This window comes from Stegostoma tigrinum, chromosome 27 (assembly GCF_030684315.1).
Source record: "Stegostoma tigrinum isolate sSteTig4 chromosome 27, sSteTig4.hap1, whole genome shotgun sequence".
NCBI classification, from domain to species: Eukaryota; Metazoa; Chordata; class Chondrichthyes; order Orectolobiformes; family Stegostomatidae; genus Stegostoma; species Stegostoma tigrinum.
In genome coordinates this window covers 886,846-907,860 of record NC_081380.1, presented here as the reverse complement: position 1 = coordinate 907,860, position 21,015 = coordinate 886,846, and the positions used below count along the sequence as shown (strand labels likewise).

At 40.8% G+C, this 21,015-nt stretch overlaps 1 protein-coding gene across 2 annotated transcripts in view; it reads right to left on the bottom strand.

Annotated features, from left to right (window-relative positions):
* Positions 1-2,986: 2,986 nt before the first annotated feature.
* dhx33 (DEAH (Asp-Glu-Ala-His) box polypeptide 33) overlaps positions 2,987-21,015 on the bottom strand; it is a 63,672-nt gene continuing 45,643 nt past the window's right edge. For both annotated transcript variants that reach the window (XM_059655265.1, XM_059655266.1), the window contains exons 9-12: positions 15,607-15,734; positions 13,233-13,436; positions 12,598-12,684; positions 2,987-7,349 (exon numbers count right to left, since the gene is read on the bottom strand). In XM_059655265.1, the coding sequence (XP_059511248.1) occupies positions 7,041-7,349; positions 12,598-12,684; positions 13,233-13,436; positions 15,607-15,734 (728 nt within the window). In that variant the 3' untranslated portion in view covers positions 2,987-7,040. The remainder of the gene's footprint in view (positions 7,350-12,597; positions 12,685-13,232; positions 13,437-15,606; positions 15,735-21,015) is intronic.

Below are 21,015 nucleotides of genomic sequence, written 5' to 3'. Positions count from 1 at the left end.
TGCCACTAACTTTTGACCCCTTTGTCTATCAAAAATCTAACTCAGCCCTGAATATGTTCAATGACCGATCCTCTACTATTTTCTGGGGAAATAGACACAAAATTGATTTCAAAGTAGGAGACAGTTTTTTTTGGACTGGAGGCCTATAACCAGCAGTGTGCCCCAAGTATCAGTGCTGGGTCCACTGAAATTCAGGAGAAAAATACAAATATCTTAATCTCTGTTTAAATGCCAGATCTCTTACTCATAAACTGTTTCCACTTGTTCTAATCTCTTCCTGATAATCACCCTATCAAATCCTCTCAGATCACATACATTTCAGTAAACTAATCTCTCTTCTCAAGTCTGGTGGATACAAGCTACACCTACTCAAACATTTCTTCATTAACTAAGCCTTTCATCCCAGTGTGAATCATGTGAACCTATTCTGAATTGCTTCTAATGTAATTGTATTTTTTTCAAAATAAAAACCAACATTGTACAGTATTCCACATACTCTCAACAATGTCCTGTATAGCTAGTTAAACATTCCCACGTCCCTTGCAATAAATGACAATATTCCATTTGCCTTCCAACCACTTGCTATACCTGAGTGTCTTGTAATTTGTTTACCAGGACACTGAGATCCGTCTGAAATTGACAGTTCTGTAATCTCACTTTCTTAATTTACTGTTTTTTCTATTCAGCCAAAATGTACATTTTCACATTTATACATGTATATTCTATCTGCCAAATTCTTTCCCATTCTCTCATATACCTATTTGAACACTCCACTACCTCTTAAATGTTTTGATGACATCAGCAAAATTAGCTGCAACACGTTTGATCCCCTCATCCAAACTCTTGAAAGAGACCAAAAATAGTTGATTCCTGTGGCACTTTACTCATTACAGTCTTCCACACTTAAACTACCCATTTAATCCTAATGTTTATTACCCCATCAGACTTGAATTTCATTGAAACGTGGCATACAGTGTTGTAGTAGAGTCTTTTGCTGGGGAAAGATTGCTTGGGGTCAGAGAGATAGACTAGAGGGGTCAATAAAAAGGTCAGTGGGATGGCATCTGAAGTGAATTTTAGGAAAACATGAATTTAATGAATCTATTGATGAAACTGCTTAAATTAGATCAAAATAAATCAAAAAAAGAAAATGCTAGGAAGGCAGCATTGGAGTGGAGAAACCAAGTTAATATTTCAGGTCATGAACCTATTCTTTTAAAAGTCAGAGCCCAAAATTATTCAAGTGATTGATATGAATGAATGTGTTGGATTTCATCAAATTAAGTCAACTGAATTAAATGAAACAAATCAAAATAAATGATCCAAAGGAAGTGAATCCAATTACAACAGTTAAAACTATATGGAATCACATACTATGAGAGATCGTTGGTAAATTGTTGAGAATTTAGTCAGTGTGAGTTTAAATACAATGACAACATTTGGGAAATGTCTAACTTGTATTGTTTTCAGTTTATAATAGAAAGTTGGTAGAGGTAAATGTGACTATCATAGCTCACATTATTGCAAAGACTGAGCTGCTGAAAGATGAGAATTTGTCATCCTTACCCAGGCTGACTTACATGTGACTACAAACCCACATCAATATGACTGATTCTTCCTACCATCTGAAGTGGCAGAGCAATCCACTTAATTGCAGCAACTCATTAAACTTATCAGCTTAGCTTTTGTGAACGGGGCCTTCAGTCTCGAAGGACTATAGATGTTCTCCTTTCGGACAGAAATTGGACTGGAGGTGAGTTTAACCTAAGGGTCAACATATTTCAGGCAACGGCTGAGACAAAAAGGCAGGGTTCATAGATCACAGAATCCCTACAGTGTAGAAACAGGCTCTTCGCCCCATCAAGTCCACACTGATACAGACAGCATCCCACCTAGACCCATCCCTCGCACAGTGACCTCAGCTGCTACGGGAACTGAACCTGCACTATTGGCATCATTCTGCGTCACAAAGGCAGAGTCTAGAAAAGATGATCAAAGTGACGAGAAGCGGATTTGTCGTTAGAATCATGTATAATTGTAACCCAAAAATCACGTGGAACACAGGTAGAGAAGATCTGCTGTCAGTTGTGATTCAGGCTAGCTCTTGCAGGAGCACAATTAAAATCCCTCAAAAGATAGAGCTTAAAAGATTGTGACTGGCAGTGGGTTGCTGAGAAAACCAGTCTTTATTGTATCTGCTAACTAATAAAGAGGTTAACAGTGTGCCCAAATAGTTTGTCTATTAATGTATAATTTCCTCATGTTAATTCCAGATGTTAGAGTGTAAGATAATGTTGATTTGTGTCCCTTGTTCTCACAGCAACTGGAGATTTCAAATTGTGTGTGTTTTAAGAAAGAAAACATTATTTTCTCAAACCAGATTGTAGTAGGTTTTGTGATACTGCCCAAGGTTGTAACAAATGCGCAGATCAGGTCTGAGATCACAATATATGCAGCTGCATGAGCATCTAGATGGTCTCTGATACTTCAAGGTTTTTTTCCTTATTCATTCACAGGATGAGGGTGTCACTGGCTAGGCAGCATTTATTGCCCATCCCTAATTACTCAGAGGGTAGTTAAAAGTCCACCACATTACTGGGGTCTGGAGTCATGTGTCACCCAGACCTGGTAAGGACTGCAGTTTCCTTCCTTCCTTAAGGGAGATCAGTGAACTGGATGGGTTTTTCCAATAATCAACAATGGATTCATGATCATTATTAGATTCCTAACTCCAGATACTTATTGAATTCAAATTCCACCATCTGCCATGGCCAGATTCGAACCCAGAATCTAATCTAGGTCTCTGGATTAACAGCCCAGCGATAATACCTGTAGGCCACCTCCTCCCTGATAAATTACAAGATCTTGTAAATCAGTGTGAATGAATAACCAAATATCTTCCAGGAATCATCAGGTATAATGTGGCAATACGGTGACAATTCTTTTCATGGACTTCAACTGAAGGTCCCAAATAAACCCATATATGTAAAAATAAAAAGTTTTATTTGTCAGACCAATGAACTATGCTAATTTCTGCAACACTATCCAAAATGTACAGTTTTGAGAGAACATGAATTCACAAAGGTGAAACAAACAGGATTGCATAATGTTACAAAAGTTTATGCTTGAAAATCATATCATCCATATGCATTAATCATATGCAGGGCAGTGCTTCTCATCCCAGAATACAACCACTGAAGCTGTGTTGGCTTTTCTTAATTTCTGTACAGTCAGTCATTTGACAACCCTTTTTTCCTTCAATAATTAGGAAAAGAAAATACAATTAACCAGTCAGAACTCTCAATTTTTAAAAAAGTACTAAAGACAATATTTGAGACCTACATAAAATGTTATCAGTAATAACAATCAGCAGTCCATTGGAAATCAAGTGCACACGCACAAACTGATAGCTGAAAAGCAAGTAATAGAATCAAGGCGGATTCTAAAAAATCTAGCGAAAAGATTTTACAAAATTCAATCTCTAGTAATTATATCATACCCTGCACACTGTACCATGCTTTAGTTATAAATGCTCAGATATGAAACAACTAAATGTTAATCGAATGGTAATTCTGTATTTTGATTTACATGTGTCCTGATGGACCTACGCCATCTGATGGTGAATGCAGGCACATGCATTCATACCTCCATCACATCACACAGATCCTCCTGCTGTCAACCAGACCATCTGGAAGGAAGGTCTTGGGGACTGCAGCTACTGGCAGTGGAAACAGCAAAGACTGACCTGCACCCTTAATAGTGGGGAATGTGTGCTTCAGGAAAGATGAAACTTGCAAATGTTTCTCCAAAAGCCACATAGTAACTGTATACAAAATATGATTTAACGTTTGTATCAAAATTCATAAAACGTTATACTTCATCTGCAGTCTTCCAAGAGACAAAGACACTTCAAGGTACAACTTGGATTTCTGCTCTGCTTGCAGCTCTCAGTCAAGTGTATCACCCAACCTGTGTTAAAACAGGCATGATGTTGAAATATGCTTGATGACTCACCAGCATGAGAGTTGTAAACAGCAGAATTAGGCAGGTATAGCCTAAACTTTCATCTGAACTTCAGATCCTTGCAGATAGCAAGAACTACAGATGCTGGAGTCAGAGTCAATACAGCGCGGAACTGGAGGAACACAGCAGGTCAGGAAGGTTTATGTTTTGGGTCTGGACCCATCATCAGGAATCTTCTGATGCTGCGTAACCTGCTGTGTTCCTTCAGATCCTTTCACTTGTTAGAAACCTGAGGCCAGATAGCAGAGGGGGACGCTGTGAATATGTGACCCTGAAAAGAGAGATCTAGTTTTACGAACCTGATCAAAAAGCTTTTGACTGGGGTGGAAATGGCAGAATTGGTAGTGGGAAGATGCAGATCTCAGCCAATAACAGATCTGAAAAACTAGAGTACACCAAACAAAACATCCAAGTAATGAATCAAGAATTTCGATCTGGAAGTGTTAATGGACCAGAAATCAAGAGGAAGCTCACAACTGACGGGCAAGTGAACTCCAATAGGCATTTTGGAACTTTAATTATTCAAACATATTGTGAGCACCAACCCTTGAAGACCGAGAATGTTTCTGAAAGAAAAACACTGAAGCGAGGCATATTTGAAGTTCTGGTTTTGTATCCAACAGGGCAAATGGAACAATGTTAAGTTTCAATCTGTCAAACCAATGGATACTACAGCAGTAAAAAGATGCTAATTGATTAGTAAAGCAACTGATTGGCCAAGGCCGTTGACATTGTGAAAGCAGCGGAGAACAATAAGGCTCCTGAAGCTCACAGTTAACTCAAAAAACACACATTCTGAGCATATTCTGCTTGTTTGTGGAGAACATAGCACTGTAGATGAATTGGTGCCCCATAGCAAGAGCAGATGAGCCACAGACCCAAGAAGAATATTTTTCCAACTGTAGGCAGCAAGGTCAAAAAATAAATCACAGTTATAAATAACTGTTGACTAGAAAAAGAGCCCAGTTAAAATTCATTCTCCTTGCCTAATTCTCAATGACCTGAACACTGACTCCCTTTGGCACAAGGATGTTACCCAAGAACAGGATTGAGTTTGACTGCAATTTTCCATACAGATCACACATTCATTCATGAAGTAGTGCTCTTTGGAACAATACCAGAAGAAAAAGAAACATCAAAGTCTGTTGGAGAACAATTGAAGTAAAACAAAAAGCAAAGTTAAATTTTGAGTATTTGCAACAATGTTTCAGCTTAGACAGACCAATTATAATTTAGTTGGTAAATTTCTTTATTATAAACTTAAAGACCCTATAAATCTCTCCAGAAAGATTAATGGACTAGAAACTAGCAATTAAACTTGTACAATGTGAGAGTATTTTTTAAAAAAAAAGCACTTGGGTTTCTACCACCACATTCTGCACTCCAGAGATGCCACATCCCAGGAGAACTTCCTTGGTCAGTGTGTTCTAATGCAAACTAGAAAGGAAGCACTGATGGATCTGGTGCTGGGGAGTGAGGTATACTAAATGGACCATATGTTCACAGGGGGAATTTGAGTCAGAATGATCTCTGATTAGATTATCAATGGAAAAGAGTGGGGAGCAACCTGATAGTGGAATAGAAAAGGAGCCAAAGTCAGGACTCAAGTGATGAGGAGGCGGAGACTTTGTTGAAACAAAAACAGTGAAAAAGGCATGTCAGGTGAATTCAAGTGGGAACTATGTCACATAAAATCAGTTGAGGGAGAATGAAGATTTTGGAAAAGGCATGCGATGATCTTACACTTTATTCCATCAATAGAAGGTATCAGAAGATTGAGAAGAGGATCACTGCTCAAAATTACAAGCTAGTCAGTTTATTATACACGGTGGGTAGGCTTCAGAAATAGTAATCAGGCGATAAAAGAGGCACTTTTTTTTGTTCACTATGGAATTGTAGGTGTCACCAATTAGGTTAGCATTTATTGCCCATCCCTATTTGCTCAGATAACAATCAAGGGTCAATGATACTGTTATGAGTCTGGAGTCACACGTAAGTCAGACCAGATACAGACAGCAAATTTCATTGCCAAAAGGACATTAATGAACCAGGTAGGTAGTTATGACAATCAGCAGTAGTTATGTGGTCAGCATTAAACTAAATTTTATTCCCAGGTCTTTACTGAATGCTAATTTCAACATCTAATCTACTGGGATTTGAACCCACGTCCCCAGAATGTTTGCGGTCTCAAGAGGATTGAGTTAATTGTAAAGGGTGTAAAGCAGATATTTGTAAAGGGCAGCTCACATTTAAATAATCTAATTGACAAAACTCCACATAAAAAGAATGGTCAACAAAATTTAGGCTCACTTGAATAAAGAAGAACAAGTGTCAGCTTGGTCTGAAAAAGAAATGGCTTAAGGACAGAAATTAATGAATTGCAGCAAATGACTTTTTAAAAAAAAAATACATAGCTAAAGAATCCTCAAAGGAAATGTGATAATAACACTTGGAATTTCATATTCAGTTTCAGCATGAGATCCTGGGGTTGAATCTAATGTATTACAATTAAATAAAAGCCATTACAAAAGGTATAAGCACAAAGTTGACTAAACTACAAAACATGGATGCCCCCAACTGTATTGTGCAGACACGTTTGCCCCAATCATGCTGCACAGACAGATCCTCATGCACTTCTGAATTTCCCTGAGATCTCTCACTTTAAGGAAATCTAAAAAGCAATGACTCATTAAATTCCTTCTAGTTGGTGTGTAAAAATGTTAAAACACAATTTCATGACTCCACCATTGACTAACTCTCAACAAAAACATTTGACAGTAGAAAATAAGAGTTAATATTGTTGGTCAATCCATTTCTTCTACTGAAGCTGTATCAGAAAAGGCCAATAATGCATTATGCTTTGTTAATTCACATACGAACTACTTTCCAAGTAATATAAAAGTTATTTAAAAAAGCAGATATTTTAGTGCAAAATCTTGTGGTTGTTTGTCTTCTGAAAACCAATGATGCACCTGTCTACAACAGATATACGGGGAGCAGTCGCCATCTCAGATGCATTAACTTTTTACTCTTTTCAACTTTCTACCAAAATATTCTGGGGCAGCCTCATAAAGCCATTCAGGATCTACCACACACAAGTCCCGTATGTAGCACTTCGATGTGTGCAATAATTCATTGTACAAAACATAGGAAGGTTTGCAGTGGAAAAGGACAGAGGAGGGATGGATAGCCACAGGCTGCCGGGTGTCCAGGGTTGCATACGTCCCATCCAGCTGCAGTTCTGCAGCATTCAGAAACAGCGCATGAGCCAAGCACCGACGGATATTGCTGGTGTCTGAACGAGAAGATTCCAAACGAACTCCAAACTAAGAGATAAAAAAAATTCAAAACACATGATCACCAAAGTATCTCAAATTTGCAGTGTAGTACTTGATGGAGCGACTAGGGGTGCCCTGGACCAAGTTTGGTGAAAAGACTGAGCCAATTCACAGCACCAGACCTGCCTTGCAACAATAAAATTAACCAAGTTACTGGGCCTGGCATTCATACTATAAGCACTGTTGATTGTCTAGATGTCAACTAAAGCAGGCTGATAACTACTTTTCTTGAACAGCCCATCAAAAAAGTAGCACCCGGAACAGCATCTCATATTTAGCTTGAGAACCCTGCAGCTATGGTATCACTGTGGACTTCACAAGCTTCAAAATGTCCCCTCCACTGACTGCATCCCAAAACAAGCCGAGCTCATCCCCACCTCCCTAACCTGTCCTTCCTCCCACCTATCCATTCCTCCAACCTCAGGCCCCACCCCCATCTCCTACCTACTAGGCTTATGCCATCTCCTTGACCTGTCCCTCTTCCCTGGACTGACTTATCCCCTCCCTAACTCTACATCTACACTCACCTTTACTGGCTCCATTCCTGCCTCTTTGACCTGTCTGTCTCCTCTATCCATCTTCCATCCACCTCCCCATCTCTCCCCATTTATTTCAGAATCCCCTTCCCCTCTCCCATTTCTGAAGAAGAGTCTAGACCCGAAACGTCAGCTTTCCTGCTCCTCTGATGCTGCTTGGCCTGCTGTATTCATCCAGCTCTACACCTTGTTATCTCAGGTTCTCCAGCATCGGCAGTTCCTACTATCTCCATAGCAAGGCTAGATGGCTTCTCATTTAATGCCAAGAGTATTGTGGGTGAAACAAATGAGTTAACGGCATGGATTGACACTTGGAACCACAATGTTATTGCCATCAGAGAGAGTGGTTAAGGGAGGGTCAAGACTGGCAATTTAACATTCTCAGGTACACGATCTTCAGGCAGAACATGTGAGATGGAATTACAGTTACTGTCACATTGTTAGTTAGGGAGTCAATTACTGCAGTAAGGGGAGGATATCTTGATAGAGTTCTCAAATGAGGATTTGGGGGTGGAATTTAGGAATAAAAAGGGGCAGTCACAGTTAGCGGTGTTTATAGTCACCCAAACAAACAGCCAGTGGGCAACTGAGGAACAAATACCCAGTCGAGTCAATTCATGAAGGCATGTAAAAATATTATAATAAACTAATAACACTAGGGGATTTCAATTACCCCACTATTAATAAGAGAACATAGGCTTTCGGTGATGGTGGGGGGTGGGGGGGGTGGGAGGATTTTTGTATTGCAATGTACATGAGAGCATTTTTTAAAAATCAACAAAGAGATAGTCTTACAATACCAGTGCTGGATCTAATTCGAGGGGATAAATTAAGACAAGCGTTCACGATGAGAGTGGGGGAACATTTTAGTGATAGTGGCCATAACAGCATATATTTTAAGATTGTCATGGGAAAGGAAAGGCCCAACATATTCCCTTAGGATGAAATGTAGGAGCAACACACACAGAGAACAATGATGTCTAGGAATATTGGATAAAAAGAAAGAGAGATGTGATGTGTGAAAGGTACGAAGGAAGCAACTCAAAGGAGGCCCTGGTGTACAGGAAGCACGGGGGGAAACTCAAGAAAACTATCAGGAGTGCAAACAGGGGGCATGACAAAATGCTTGCAGGAAAGATCAGAGTGAAGCTCAAGATATTCTACTGGGGAACGAGGGGGAAATCTGTGTGTGAAGGTGGAGGACATTGGTAGAGTGTTAACTGAATACTTCACAGCTGTCTTTAGAAGGAGGATGCAAGTACAGAATTTGTAAAGATGGACTGTGAAGTTCTTAGACAGCTTGGATAAGAAGTGAGGAGGTATTGGAGGTTTTGGTAGGTTTAAAAGTTCCCAGATCTAGATGAGTTGTATCCCAAACTGTTGTGGGAGACAAAGGGAGAAAATTAAAGGGCCTCTGATCCAAATTTTTAAGTGGTCTCTGGTAACAGGGTAAGTGCCAGACGATGACAGGACAGCTAATGTAGTTCTACTTTATAAGAAAGGTGATGAGACATAGGTCAGGGAATTACAGACCAAGGACGGTAACAATGGTAAGGATACTATTGAAGAAAATGGTGAAGGAGAAAATTAACCCCCATTTAATGAGGCAAGGTTTGATCAGGGATAGTCAGCATTGCTTTGTCAGAGAGGTCATGCCTAACAAATCTGATGGTATTTTGACTGGAGTGTTTGATGAGAGTAGGGCAGTTGAAGAAGTTTGTATGGATCTCAGTAAGGCCTTTAACAAGGTCCCATGTGGAAACTAATAAAGAAGGTAAAAGCTCATGGGATCAAGGGTGACTTGGCAAAATAAATACGAAACTGGCTTACTGACAAGAGACAGACGGTGGTAGTAGTAAGTTGTTTCTATGACTGGAGCCTGGTGTGCAAAACGGTGTACCACAGGGATCAGTGCTGGGTCCCTTATCGTTGGTAATATTTATAATCGACGTAGATGAGAACATGGGGATGACAAAAAGTTTGTGGACAACACATAAGCTTGGCTGGGTGGTTGGCAGTGAACAGAAAGGTGCTAGGTTGACAGTGTGGATATAAACAGATTGGTCAGATAGGCAAATGGAAATTAACCCTGATAAGTGTGAGGTGATGCACATTGGAAGAAGTCGTAAGACAAGGGAGTACTCATTGAGCTTCATAGTATTGTCATTCAGAGGAACAGAAAGATCTTGGGGTGTTTGTCCACAGATTCTGAAGATGGCAGGACAAATTAACAGGGTCGTTAAAGAGACAAATGGAACACTTACCTTTATCAGTCAAAGCATAGATGAAAGGAGTGTAGTGATTATATTGGAACTGTACAGAACTTTGGTTAGGCCACAGCTGGAGCATGGGTGCAGTTCTGGTCAATGCACTATAGAATGTGATTGCACCAGGGAGGGTGCAGAGGAGATTCATTAGGATATTGCCTGGGAGGGAGCATTTCAGTTATGAAGGGATACTGGATAAAGTCACGTTGTTTTCTTTGGGGCAGAGAAGATTGAGGGGCTACCTGATAGAGTTGAATAAGATTACGAAGGACATGGGCAGGGTAAATAAACAGCAACTATTCCCCTTAGTTGAAGGGTCAATAACAAGGGGATATAATGCAGGAGGTTTAGAATGGATTCAGAGTCAGAGCTATACAGCACAGAAATAGACCCTTCGGTCCAATTCATGTGTGCTGACCAGATATCCTAAATTAATCTAGTTCCATTTGCCAGCATTTGGCCCATATCCCTCTAGACCCTTCCTATTCATATACCCATCCAGATGCCTTTTAAATGTTGTAATTGTACCAGATTCTATACCATTTCTTCTGGTAGCTCATTCCATACATGCACCATCGTCTGCCTTAAAATGTTGCCCCTCAGGTCTTTTTTAAATCTTACCCCTCTCACCTTAAATCCATGGCCTCTAGTTTTGGACTCACCTATTCCAGTGAAAAGTCTTTGTCTATTTACCCTATCCATGATGTTCATGATTTTATAAACCTTTATAACATCACTCCTCAAGCTCCAACACTCCAGGGAAAATAGCCCCAGCCTATTCAGCATCTCCCTATATCTCATATCCTCCAACCCTTAGAGCATCATTGTAAATCTTTTCCGAACCCTTTCAAGTTCCACAGCATCTTTCCTATAGCAGGGAGACAAGAATTGCACAGTATTCCAAAAGTGGCCTAACCAACGTCCTATACAGCTGCAACATCACCTCCCAACTGCTATACTCAAGCACTGACCAATAAAGGCAAGCGTACCAAATGCCTTCTTCACTATCTTGTCTATCTGTGCCTCCACTTGCAAGGAAAAAGCACTCCAAGGTCTCTTTGTTCAGCAACATTCCTCTGGACCTTACCGTTAAATGTATAAGCTGTGCCCTGATTTGCCTTTCAAAAAAAAAGCAGCGCTTTACATTTATCTATATCAAACTCCACTTGCCATTCCTCAGCTCACTGGCCAATCTGCTCAAGATCCTGTTGTACTCCGAGGTAAATTTATTCACTGGCAAGTACGCCTCCAATTTCATCTGCAACCTTCAAGGCAAAACATTTTCACCCAGAGGGGGAGGGGGTCTGGAAAGCACTGCCTGGGAAGATTGTTGAGACAGAAAACCTCACAGCCTTTGGAAAGTACTTGGATGAGCACTTAAAGTTTTGTTACATTCAAGGCTAAGTCCCAAGTTCAGGTAAGTGTAGGCATTCATACTTTCGATGGTACAGACTTGATGGGCTCTTCTGTACTGTATAATTCTATGATTCTGATGGGTTTTTAAGAACAACTGATAATAATCGCCATGGTCACCACGAAAAAGACTAACTTTAATTGAATAAAACCTGGAGTTCCACCCACCATCCTGGTAGGTTTTCAACTCAAGTCCTCAAAACAGCCTGGGTCAATGGACTGTGGTTCTACAACTACATTTCCTGTCTAATCCTTAATTCTTCAGATCAGCCAAACAAGTCTCAGTGGCAACTTCTTCAAACTCTCCACATCATTTGTAAATGGAGGTGCATGGAACTGAATTCCAGCTGAAGTCCAAAGCCATCTGTCGCACTATTACACCAGTCTATGTCTTCCTAAGGTCTGTTACTACTTTTTTCATTGGTAGTTAACTGCCAGAATTTTATTCAACTGAAAATTGTAAAATGATTCCCCTTCTACCCAAGTCTGGATCATGGGCATATATCAAAAAAAGCAGTGGTCCCATCATTAGTCGTGGGGCAGAACCACTACATAAACTTGTATTCAGTCTGAAAAACATCATTCATCGACCCTCCCACCAAGACTGTGGAGTTCAATCCACTTTGTTGCCTTTAAATTCCATCTGTGTAGAAGTTATTGCCAGGTTTGTTTGCATTGCTGGGTATAAATTTCACAGATTAAAATAACAAAATTAATTATTAAAATTGATACATTTAGATTCTTAATAGATTCCCATTCGCACTCATTATTCCTCTTTAAATCCATCAACTCACGCTTGGTTAAATTGAAATTAATTTTCCAGTTACAGGCCCAGACTGTAAGTTGCTTATTACCTCAACCATGCAGCCACACAGCCCAGCAGACTACACAGTTCCTCTCTCTGGGGAAGAATCACACTGGGCTGCTTTTTTGCCTCTGGTCTAACAGAAAACTGGAATTGACATCAATTGAGCCATCAACCATAGGAGGTACATGAACTGGTGAGAAATTCATTTTTACCTTTGCACAAATATCCCGCAGTTGACATCTAACTTCTGATACCATTGCCATGTTTCGGCCATTCACGAAGTTCTCTCTACACCATTCCTGACGAGCAGGCATGCAACCAAAACAGAAAGTTATTAACTTCTGTAATATATATTTATATGCATTCAAAATGTGTTAGGCACACAATTGTTACAGTAATCACAGGATTGATAACGCAACTTGTAACCCAGGGATCACATTAAATCCTCCCCTCACCAACTGGTCACGTCAAGGTACTCAGCTGTACTGAGCTACAATTCCCAGAGAACAGCAGCTTATCCGAGTGCTGTTCTGTTTGGAAAATTGAGACCCTTTAAGAGATAGTAATCACTTTACACTGTCAAATTGAATTGTGCACAACTCGAGGTCAAAAATGATATTTAAAATACTTGACATTGAAAAGCTAATGGTTATATATTATATTTATTCTAGATATCACTTCCGATTGTACAGCTGACTACGTGTGTTTATTAAACAGGACATGAAGCTAGTGAGGAACTGACCACTGATGCCTACACTGGTCATCAGAGTTCTTGATCTGATTTTAACTGGCAAGTCCTAAGCTGTCATGCTCTCTCCAAAAATAAACTTCAAGAAATAGGTTTTACCTTATGTCCTCCTACATTCTTAAAAGCCTGATACATGTTCAGGAGGGTCATGTGATCTCCCTCGCTAGAGATGAATTTCTTTCTCACAGAGTGTGCTTCCTCCCGTTTACTGTGTGGATTGTACAGGACACTGTCCACAGAAAGCAATGAAACGATGGTCAGCATCTCCTCAGAACAGTGAAACTCTGGGGACAGTAGGACAGCCTGACAGAGAAAGGAACACACTTAAAGTTACATCATTCCTTACACGTTTATCAGGAACATTATAGGTTCCACACCATGGACACTGGCCATTTATGCTTCATAAACATTTCCTCTCACGTGCCTTCATCTATTCCAATCAGCATATCCATCTATTTTCTTTTCCCATCACGAGTTCATCTGATTTCCCATGAAATACATCAACGCTAGTCACCTCAATTACACCTAATGGAGGTGAGTTAATGTTCTCTCTACTCGCTAGGTTAAGTTGCTACTGTATTTCTGATTGCTCCTAATGGTTTCTTCCCTCCCCTCCCCACAGAGAAGGGAGATGGAAGTGATAACTCCAGCTCCTTCCCACATAGTTGGGGCTATGTAGCCACTCCTTCTCAGAAAAGCATGAGGAACATTATTATGCTTACACATACTTGAGATCTCCCTACATATTTGCTTCTCACTTTCTCTCTTACCATTGGGGGAGACTACAGTACAATCCCATCAAAGTGATCTTTCCTTTCTTATTTGTAATTTCTACCCATATATTTTTACTGGCTGATTTTTCAGAAATATCTGCCCTAGTATAGCAGTAATATGTAACATCTAAAACTGAAAACATTGAGCTGCCAGTCTTGTCCATCTCTCAGCCTAGTTTCTGTAATTGGGTATGATGTCCCAATCCCATATCCTTAAACATGCCCTGAGTTCATCAGCCTTATGTGTGAGACCCCTTACACTGAAATAAATGCAATTTAGTTCTTCAGAATTACTACATGCTCTGACTCTCTCTGGTCTTTCTTTTCTAATTGACATGTTCTACTCACATTCAGAACCTTCCCCATCAATCCTTACATTTACACTGCTCTTAGAGATGGCGAGTGGCGAAATTCTCAGTATAAAGTCTTCCTTAACAGAATGAGCAGTTCACCCTACTAAGATATTGGTCCCTTTCCAGTTTAGGTTAGACCCATCCTTTTCGAACAGGTCTTTTCCATCCCAAAAGACAGTGTTGTTGTTTTCCCTGATGACACTGCTGGGTTGAGATAGGAGGTGCCATGGTCAATAGATAAGTTCAAGTGTGATGTCACAGAAAAGGGGAGGGTGGAAAGAAAGACTCATCAGTCTCTGGGTCTGCAGCAAGGCTGTAACAAAGGTTGCTACTACGCAGGAGTTGATGCCAAGGGTATCGTGACTACATTCAGTCAACCTCCACTTATGTAATTCGGCACAGGGAAAAAGGCTTAAACCTAGTCATCTGTATCACTGTTCGGTACGATTCAGAATATCATTGGAATGGACACACATAACCTGCCCTAAATGAAACGTGCATGCATTTTGTGATCTTTGTTTATTTTAGGGGAGATGGAAAAAAAAGGGGGAAATTAAACTTAACACAGGGGCGCATGACGTGATGCATTTGGTTAGGGACATTGATGAGAAGTAACAAAGCAAATGGTATTACTGCAAAGCGAGTGCAGAAGCAGAGAACTGAGTCATTATAAACACTGAAGGTGGCAGTATAGCTGTTAAAAAGGTCAAAATAAAACAAACGGCAGATGGTGGAGATCAGAAACAAAAACAAGTCTGGAAGTATCTGTGGAGAGAAAAGCAGAGCTAACATTTTGAATGCACTGACACTTTGTTCAGACCTAGACTTGAAACACGAACTTGTTTCTTCTCTCTACAGATGCTGCCAAAACTGCTGAATTTCGCCAGTAATTTGTCTCTGTTCAAAGCACAGACACTTTCTTGTTTTGTAAATACAGCCAATTAGTAACAAGGTCATACTTAATCTTTATCTACTAATTAAACCCCAGTTCAAGTATTGTATTAAATTCTAAACAGCATTCTTTAGAAAAAAACAGAAGGCCCTGGGTAAGAGGGGAGCTACACTTTATTTCATTTTCCACGTGATGTGGATATTGCTTGTTATTGTCCATTTCTAATCGCCTTTGAAAAAGGTGATGGAAAGCAACTTCCTTCTTGGATTGCTGCAATCTATGGGTGTGGGTACACCCATAATGCTGTAAGGGAGGCTGTTCCAGGAGTTTGACCCAGACTCATTTAAGGATTAGCAATGTATTTCCAAGTTAGAATAGTGAGTTGCGTGGAGGTGAACTTGCACACTGTGGTGTATCTAGATGGTAATGGTTGTGGGTCTTCTAGTGCTTTCTACCTTGGAAAATCTGGGTTCCAGAGGGAATGCTGCCATTTTCTTGCCCATTTGTGTCAGAATGATCTGGCTGTCTTTGCACTCGACTGCACCCAGCAGCTCAAGCTGTTCAATGGCTGCCCGCACTGCTTCTGTGGATAAAAAAAAAATCAGCTATGGCAGATGTTAAAGAGCTATTACCCCACAGAGTACAACAGACTACATGTAACATGGAAAATAGCAATGCAAAATAACAAAATTCAAATATTACATTAGAATCCAAAGCTTTTAGAATTTAGTTCATCAATTCGAAAATCATTCTTCAAAACAGACATGGCAGAACACACTCTGCTAATTCAAGGATGACAAGTACAAATCAGCAACTACGAGCATTTAACAACTTAGAATTAATTGATGGAACATCTTATTGATTGGGCCTGTGATTTGGGATATGCTTCTGAAGAAGTGTTGCATTCTGTGACACTCATGTCAATGACTTTGTAAAGTGAGGTGCAGCAAGATAAAGGAGTAGACCATTCAACCTTGAATCTGCTCTGCCAGTCAATAAGACTACAGCTGATCTGACTGAAGCTTTAACTTCACTTCAGTGCCAACTCCACATAACCCTCAGTTCCCTCATCAATTCAAAATAAAACTCAGTTTGAAGGTCCTCAATGACAAAAACCACAAGGCATAGGAGCAGGAGCAGGCTATTTAGTCCATTAAGTCAGCTCCACCATTCAGAGATCATGGCTGATTGGATAATCCTTGCCTCCAATTTCCTGCCATAACTCTCAATCCTCTTACTGACCAAAAACCCATCTGTCTTGTACATAATTAATTATCCAGTCCCTACAGCCTTCTGCAGTAAAGAATTTAATAAATTTACTACTCTTCTCACCTATAATCTTAAAATATGTCTTGGTCTAAGCCATCTACTCCTAGGCTCTCCCACAAGAGGAATCAAACTTTCTGCATCCACTCAGTCATGTTCCATAAGAATATGGATGTTTCAATAAGGTTGCCTCTTATCTTCTCAGCTCCAATAATTGTTGTTTGAAGAGCTGGTGCAGGGACAAGTGCCTAATAATCTCCTTTTGGGGAGAATGTGTGAACTCCACACAGACAGTCACCCAAGGGTGGAACTGAACCGAGGGCCCTGGTGCTGTGAGGCAGCAGTGCCAACCACTGAACCACCATGCCAGCAGTTGAGTGGTTTATATAGATTTCAGCAAGGTCCCATGGTGGAAAGTGATTAAGGTGGTAAATGCTCATGGGGATCCAGGGTAACTTAGTAAGTTAGACCCAAGATTTGCTCTGTGGTATGAGACAGAGGGTGGTGGTAGAAGGCTGTTTGTGTTGCTGGAGCCCAGTGTGCAGTGGCATAATACAATGATTAGTGCTGGGTCCCTTGTTGTTCGTGATATTCATAATAATATTGATGAAAATGTAGGGGGCAATGATAATATGCAGATGACACAAACTGTGCCCAGTAGTTGTCAGTAAGGACATAAACAGATCAGTCAGCTCGGCAGATGGAATTTAACCGTGATATTGGAAGTTCCAGAGCCAGAGGACACAGTTTAAAAATAAGGGGTAGGCCATTTAGAACAGAGTTGAGGAAAAACTTCTTCACCCAGAGAGTGGCGGATATATGGAATGCTTTGCCTCAGAAGGCAGTGGAGGCCAACTCTCTGGATACTTTCAAGAAAGAGATGGATAGAGCTCTTAAAGATAGTGGAATCAAGGGTTATGGGGATAGGGCAGGAACAGGATACTGATTGTGGATGATCAGCCATGATCATAATGAATGGTGGTGCTGGCTCAAAGGGCTGAATGGCCTACTCCAGCACCTATTGTCTATTGTCATAAGTAACAAGACAGGGGAGCACTAAATTGCAGTGCACTAGAAAGTTTAAAGGAACAGAGGGATCTTGAGGCACTTGTTCATAGTTCTCTGAAGCCAGCAGGATAAGTTAATAGGGTAGTTAATGCAGCATTCAAGATGCTCACATTTATCAGTCATGGCATAGATTGAAGAAGGGAGGTGATGTTGGAGCTGATTAGGATGTTGGTTAAGCCACAGACGTAGTACTGTGTGCAGTTCTGGTCTCTGCACCTTAGGAAGGATGTGATTGCACTGGAGGGGATGCAGAGGAAATTCACCAGGATGGTGCCTGGGATGAAGCATTTCAGCTATAAAGGGAGGCTGGATCAGCTTGGGTTGTAGTCTTTGAAGCAGAGAAGGTTAAAAGGGATCTGACTGAGGTGTATGTGATCATGAGGGGCATGGACAGTGAATAAAAGGCAGCTGTTCCCTTAACTAAGGGGTCAAGAACAGGGGGCATAATTTTAAAGTGAAAGCAGGAGGTTTAGGCTGCGGAATTAACTGTTTGGAAATGTGCTGGAGGCAAGTTCAACTGGGGTATTCCAGGGGACATTAGATGATGATTATTTGAATAGAAATGGTGAGCATGCATAGCAGTTGAGATTGGGGGGGGTGGGGAGCAGAAAAGGTGTCACAAAAAAAACCAGAGACTGGTACTAGGAAATATCACTGGTGCAGGCTCCGTGAATTGAATGACCTACTTCAGTATCTGAACAGTTCTGTGATTCTGTGACCTTATCAAACACCTTTTGGAAAACCAGATACATATTATCTCATAGGTCTCCTTTATTCACTCTGCTCGTTATATCCTAATAAATTTGACAAACATTATTTTCCTTTCACCAGACCATGTCAACTCTGCTTGATTGCATTATGATTTTCTGCATGGCCTCCTAGGCTTAATAATGGATTGCAGTATTTTCCCAATGTCAGAAGTAAGGCTAACTGGCCTCTAGGTTCCTGCTTTCTGTGTCTTTCCCATCTTGAACAAGGGCATCACATTTGTTGGTTTCCAATCTACAGAATTTGGTGCATTTTGAAAGACTACAGACGATGCAAAGATCATTGACCCAATCACTTCTTTTAATACCCTGTGATGCAGGCTCAGGTCCAGAGCACTTGTCAGCCTTTATTTCCATTACAGCTTCTAGTAAGAACATACAACACAAGAACAGCAGCATGTATTCACCCCACAGAATATGCCCCACCATTCAATATGATCATTGTTAATTGAACACTTCAATGCCTATTACCCATCCCATCCCCATACGCCTTGGTAATCAGAAATGTGACAATCTCAGGATGACCCAGGAAACGACAGACCTGTCAACTTCACATCAGTAGTAGGAAAACTGATGGAGGCTGTAATATGGGTTTAGGTAAATATACACTCACAGTAAAATAAATTAACGAGAAAATCATTGTGGCTTTGTCAAGGGCAGGTCACGTCTAATGTATCTAATTGAGTTCCTTGATGAGGTGACATAGGCAGCAAATGAGGGTAATGCTGTGGATATTGTATATTTGGACTTCAGAAAGCTTTTGATAGCGTCACAGGGCAAGTTAGTTAGCAAATTAGAAACATTTGGGATTGATGGTTCCTTGGCAGCATGAAGTAAAAGCTGGCTAAAGGATAGGAAACAGAGTAGGTACAGATGGACATTTCTCAGATTCGAGACAAGTTGAAAAGTAGTAATCCCCGGGATCAGGGTTAGGACCCTTGCTGTTTCTGATTTAGACAATGATTTGGAGATGGGTGTTGAAGGCAAAAATCTCTGAACTTGCAGATGATACTAAGCTTGGGGAAGTAGTGAAGTATGAATGCTGAGCATCTTCAGAGGGACATTGACAAGGTGATCAAATGGTCAGGTGCCTAGCAGATGTTCAATGCAGAGAAATGAGAGGCAATATTTTTAGATAAACAAAACATGGACTAACAATACAGGCTCAAATGGTACAACTCTAAGGTTTTACAATAGATTTGCAGCTCGGGTTGTGGATGTTGTGGCTGGTTGGCTCGCCAAGCCGGTTCGTTGTTTTTCCGCAGACATCTCCTTACCCTGCTAGGTAACATCAGTGCAGCCTCTGATGAAGCGCTGTTATGTTTTCCTGCCTGTTATTTAAACTCTGGAGTCAGTTGAGCTGGATTACCTCCCTTTTGATTTTCCTTCGCAGTGGAGTGTATACAGGGTTGAGCTGTGTGTTTTTTGCTGGCTTTCTTCGTGGAGGACCAGGCTTCGAGGAATTCCCATACTTGTCTCTGCTTTGCTTGTCCCAGGATTTTGCCGTTCCTCAATTCAATCAAGGAAACAACAAAACCATGGTATCATTTGACGTTACTATCCTATTCACATTGATTGACATACTACCAGCAAGCGAAACACTGACGGCACTACTGAAGCAAGAACAAGACCCCAGTGACACCATCTTCACAACAACAGGCTGAAGCTACTGGACTAATGTCTCACCACCCACTTCACCTTTAATGACCAAATATACGAACAGATCAACGGGACACCTATGGGATCACCTATCCTTGGAATAATAGCTGAAGCAGTGATGCAGAGACTTAAAGTACAGCCCTTCCACTAATCCAAACAAAACTATGGATACGCTACATGGACAACACCTTTGTAATCATTAAACAGACCAAACTGGAGGAGACACACAAACTAATAAACAACACCTTCACCGGGATCAGATTCACCAGAGAAGAGAAGAATAAACAGCTCTCATTCCTGGACATCATGGTACAGCGGAGGACAACTGGGGAATTCCTAACAAAGATACACAGGAAAGCCACATGCACTGACCAAGTACTGCGTTTCAACAGCAACCACCATAACACACTTTAACAAAGTCATGTGAGAACATTATTTTAACAGGCAACTACACACTGCAGCCGCACAGAGCTACGCCAAGAAGAGTACCTCTACCAGGTATTCAAGGACAATGAATGGATAACCGAAAAACTGGGGCAGAAGATGCCTACTACACAAACACCACCAGGAAGATACTACATGCCCTGACACACTCCTCACGCTACCTTACATCAGGAACATATCGGAACTGGCCACAAGACTCCTATGACCACTGGCCATCAGAGTAGCACACAAACCCACATCAATCCGACAACAACTGCTCACCCAAACAAAAGACCCGCTATGATCAGGACCCATGTCATATACAAGATTCCCTGCAAATGCTGCGACAAAATCTACATCAGACAAACAAGGAAATTAACAACAAGGGTGCATGAATATCAATTGGTTACAAAAAGTCACAACAAATACCCAGTCATCTCTATCCACTTGGATAAGGCGAACCACCAATTCGACTGGGACAACACCAAAATCCTGGGACAAGCAAAGCAGAGACAAGCAAAAGAATTCCTAGAAGCCTGGTATTCCATGAAGAAAACCATCAACAAACACAAAGCTTGACCCCACATACACTCCACTGCGAAGGAAAACCGGAAGGGAGGTAATCCAGATCAATGCACTCCAGAGTTTAAGTAACAGGTGGGAAAACAATGAGATTTCAAT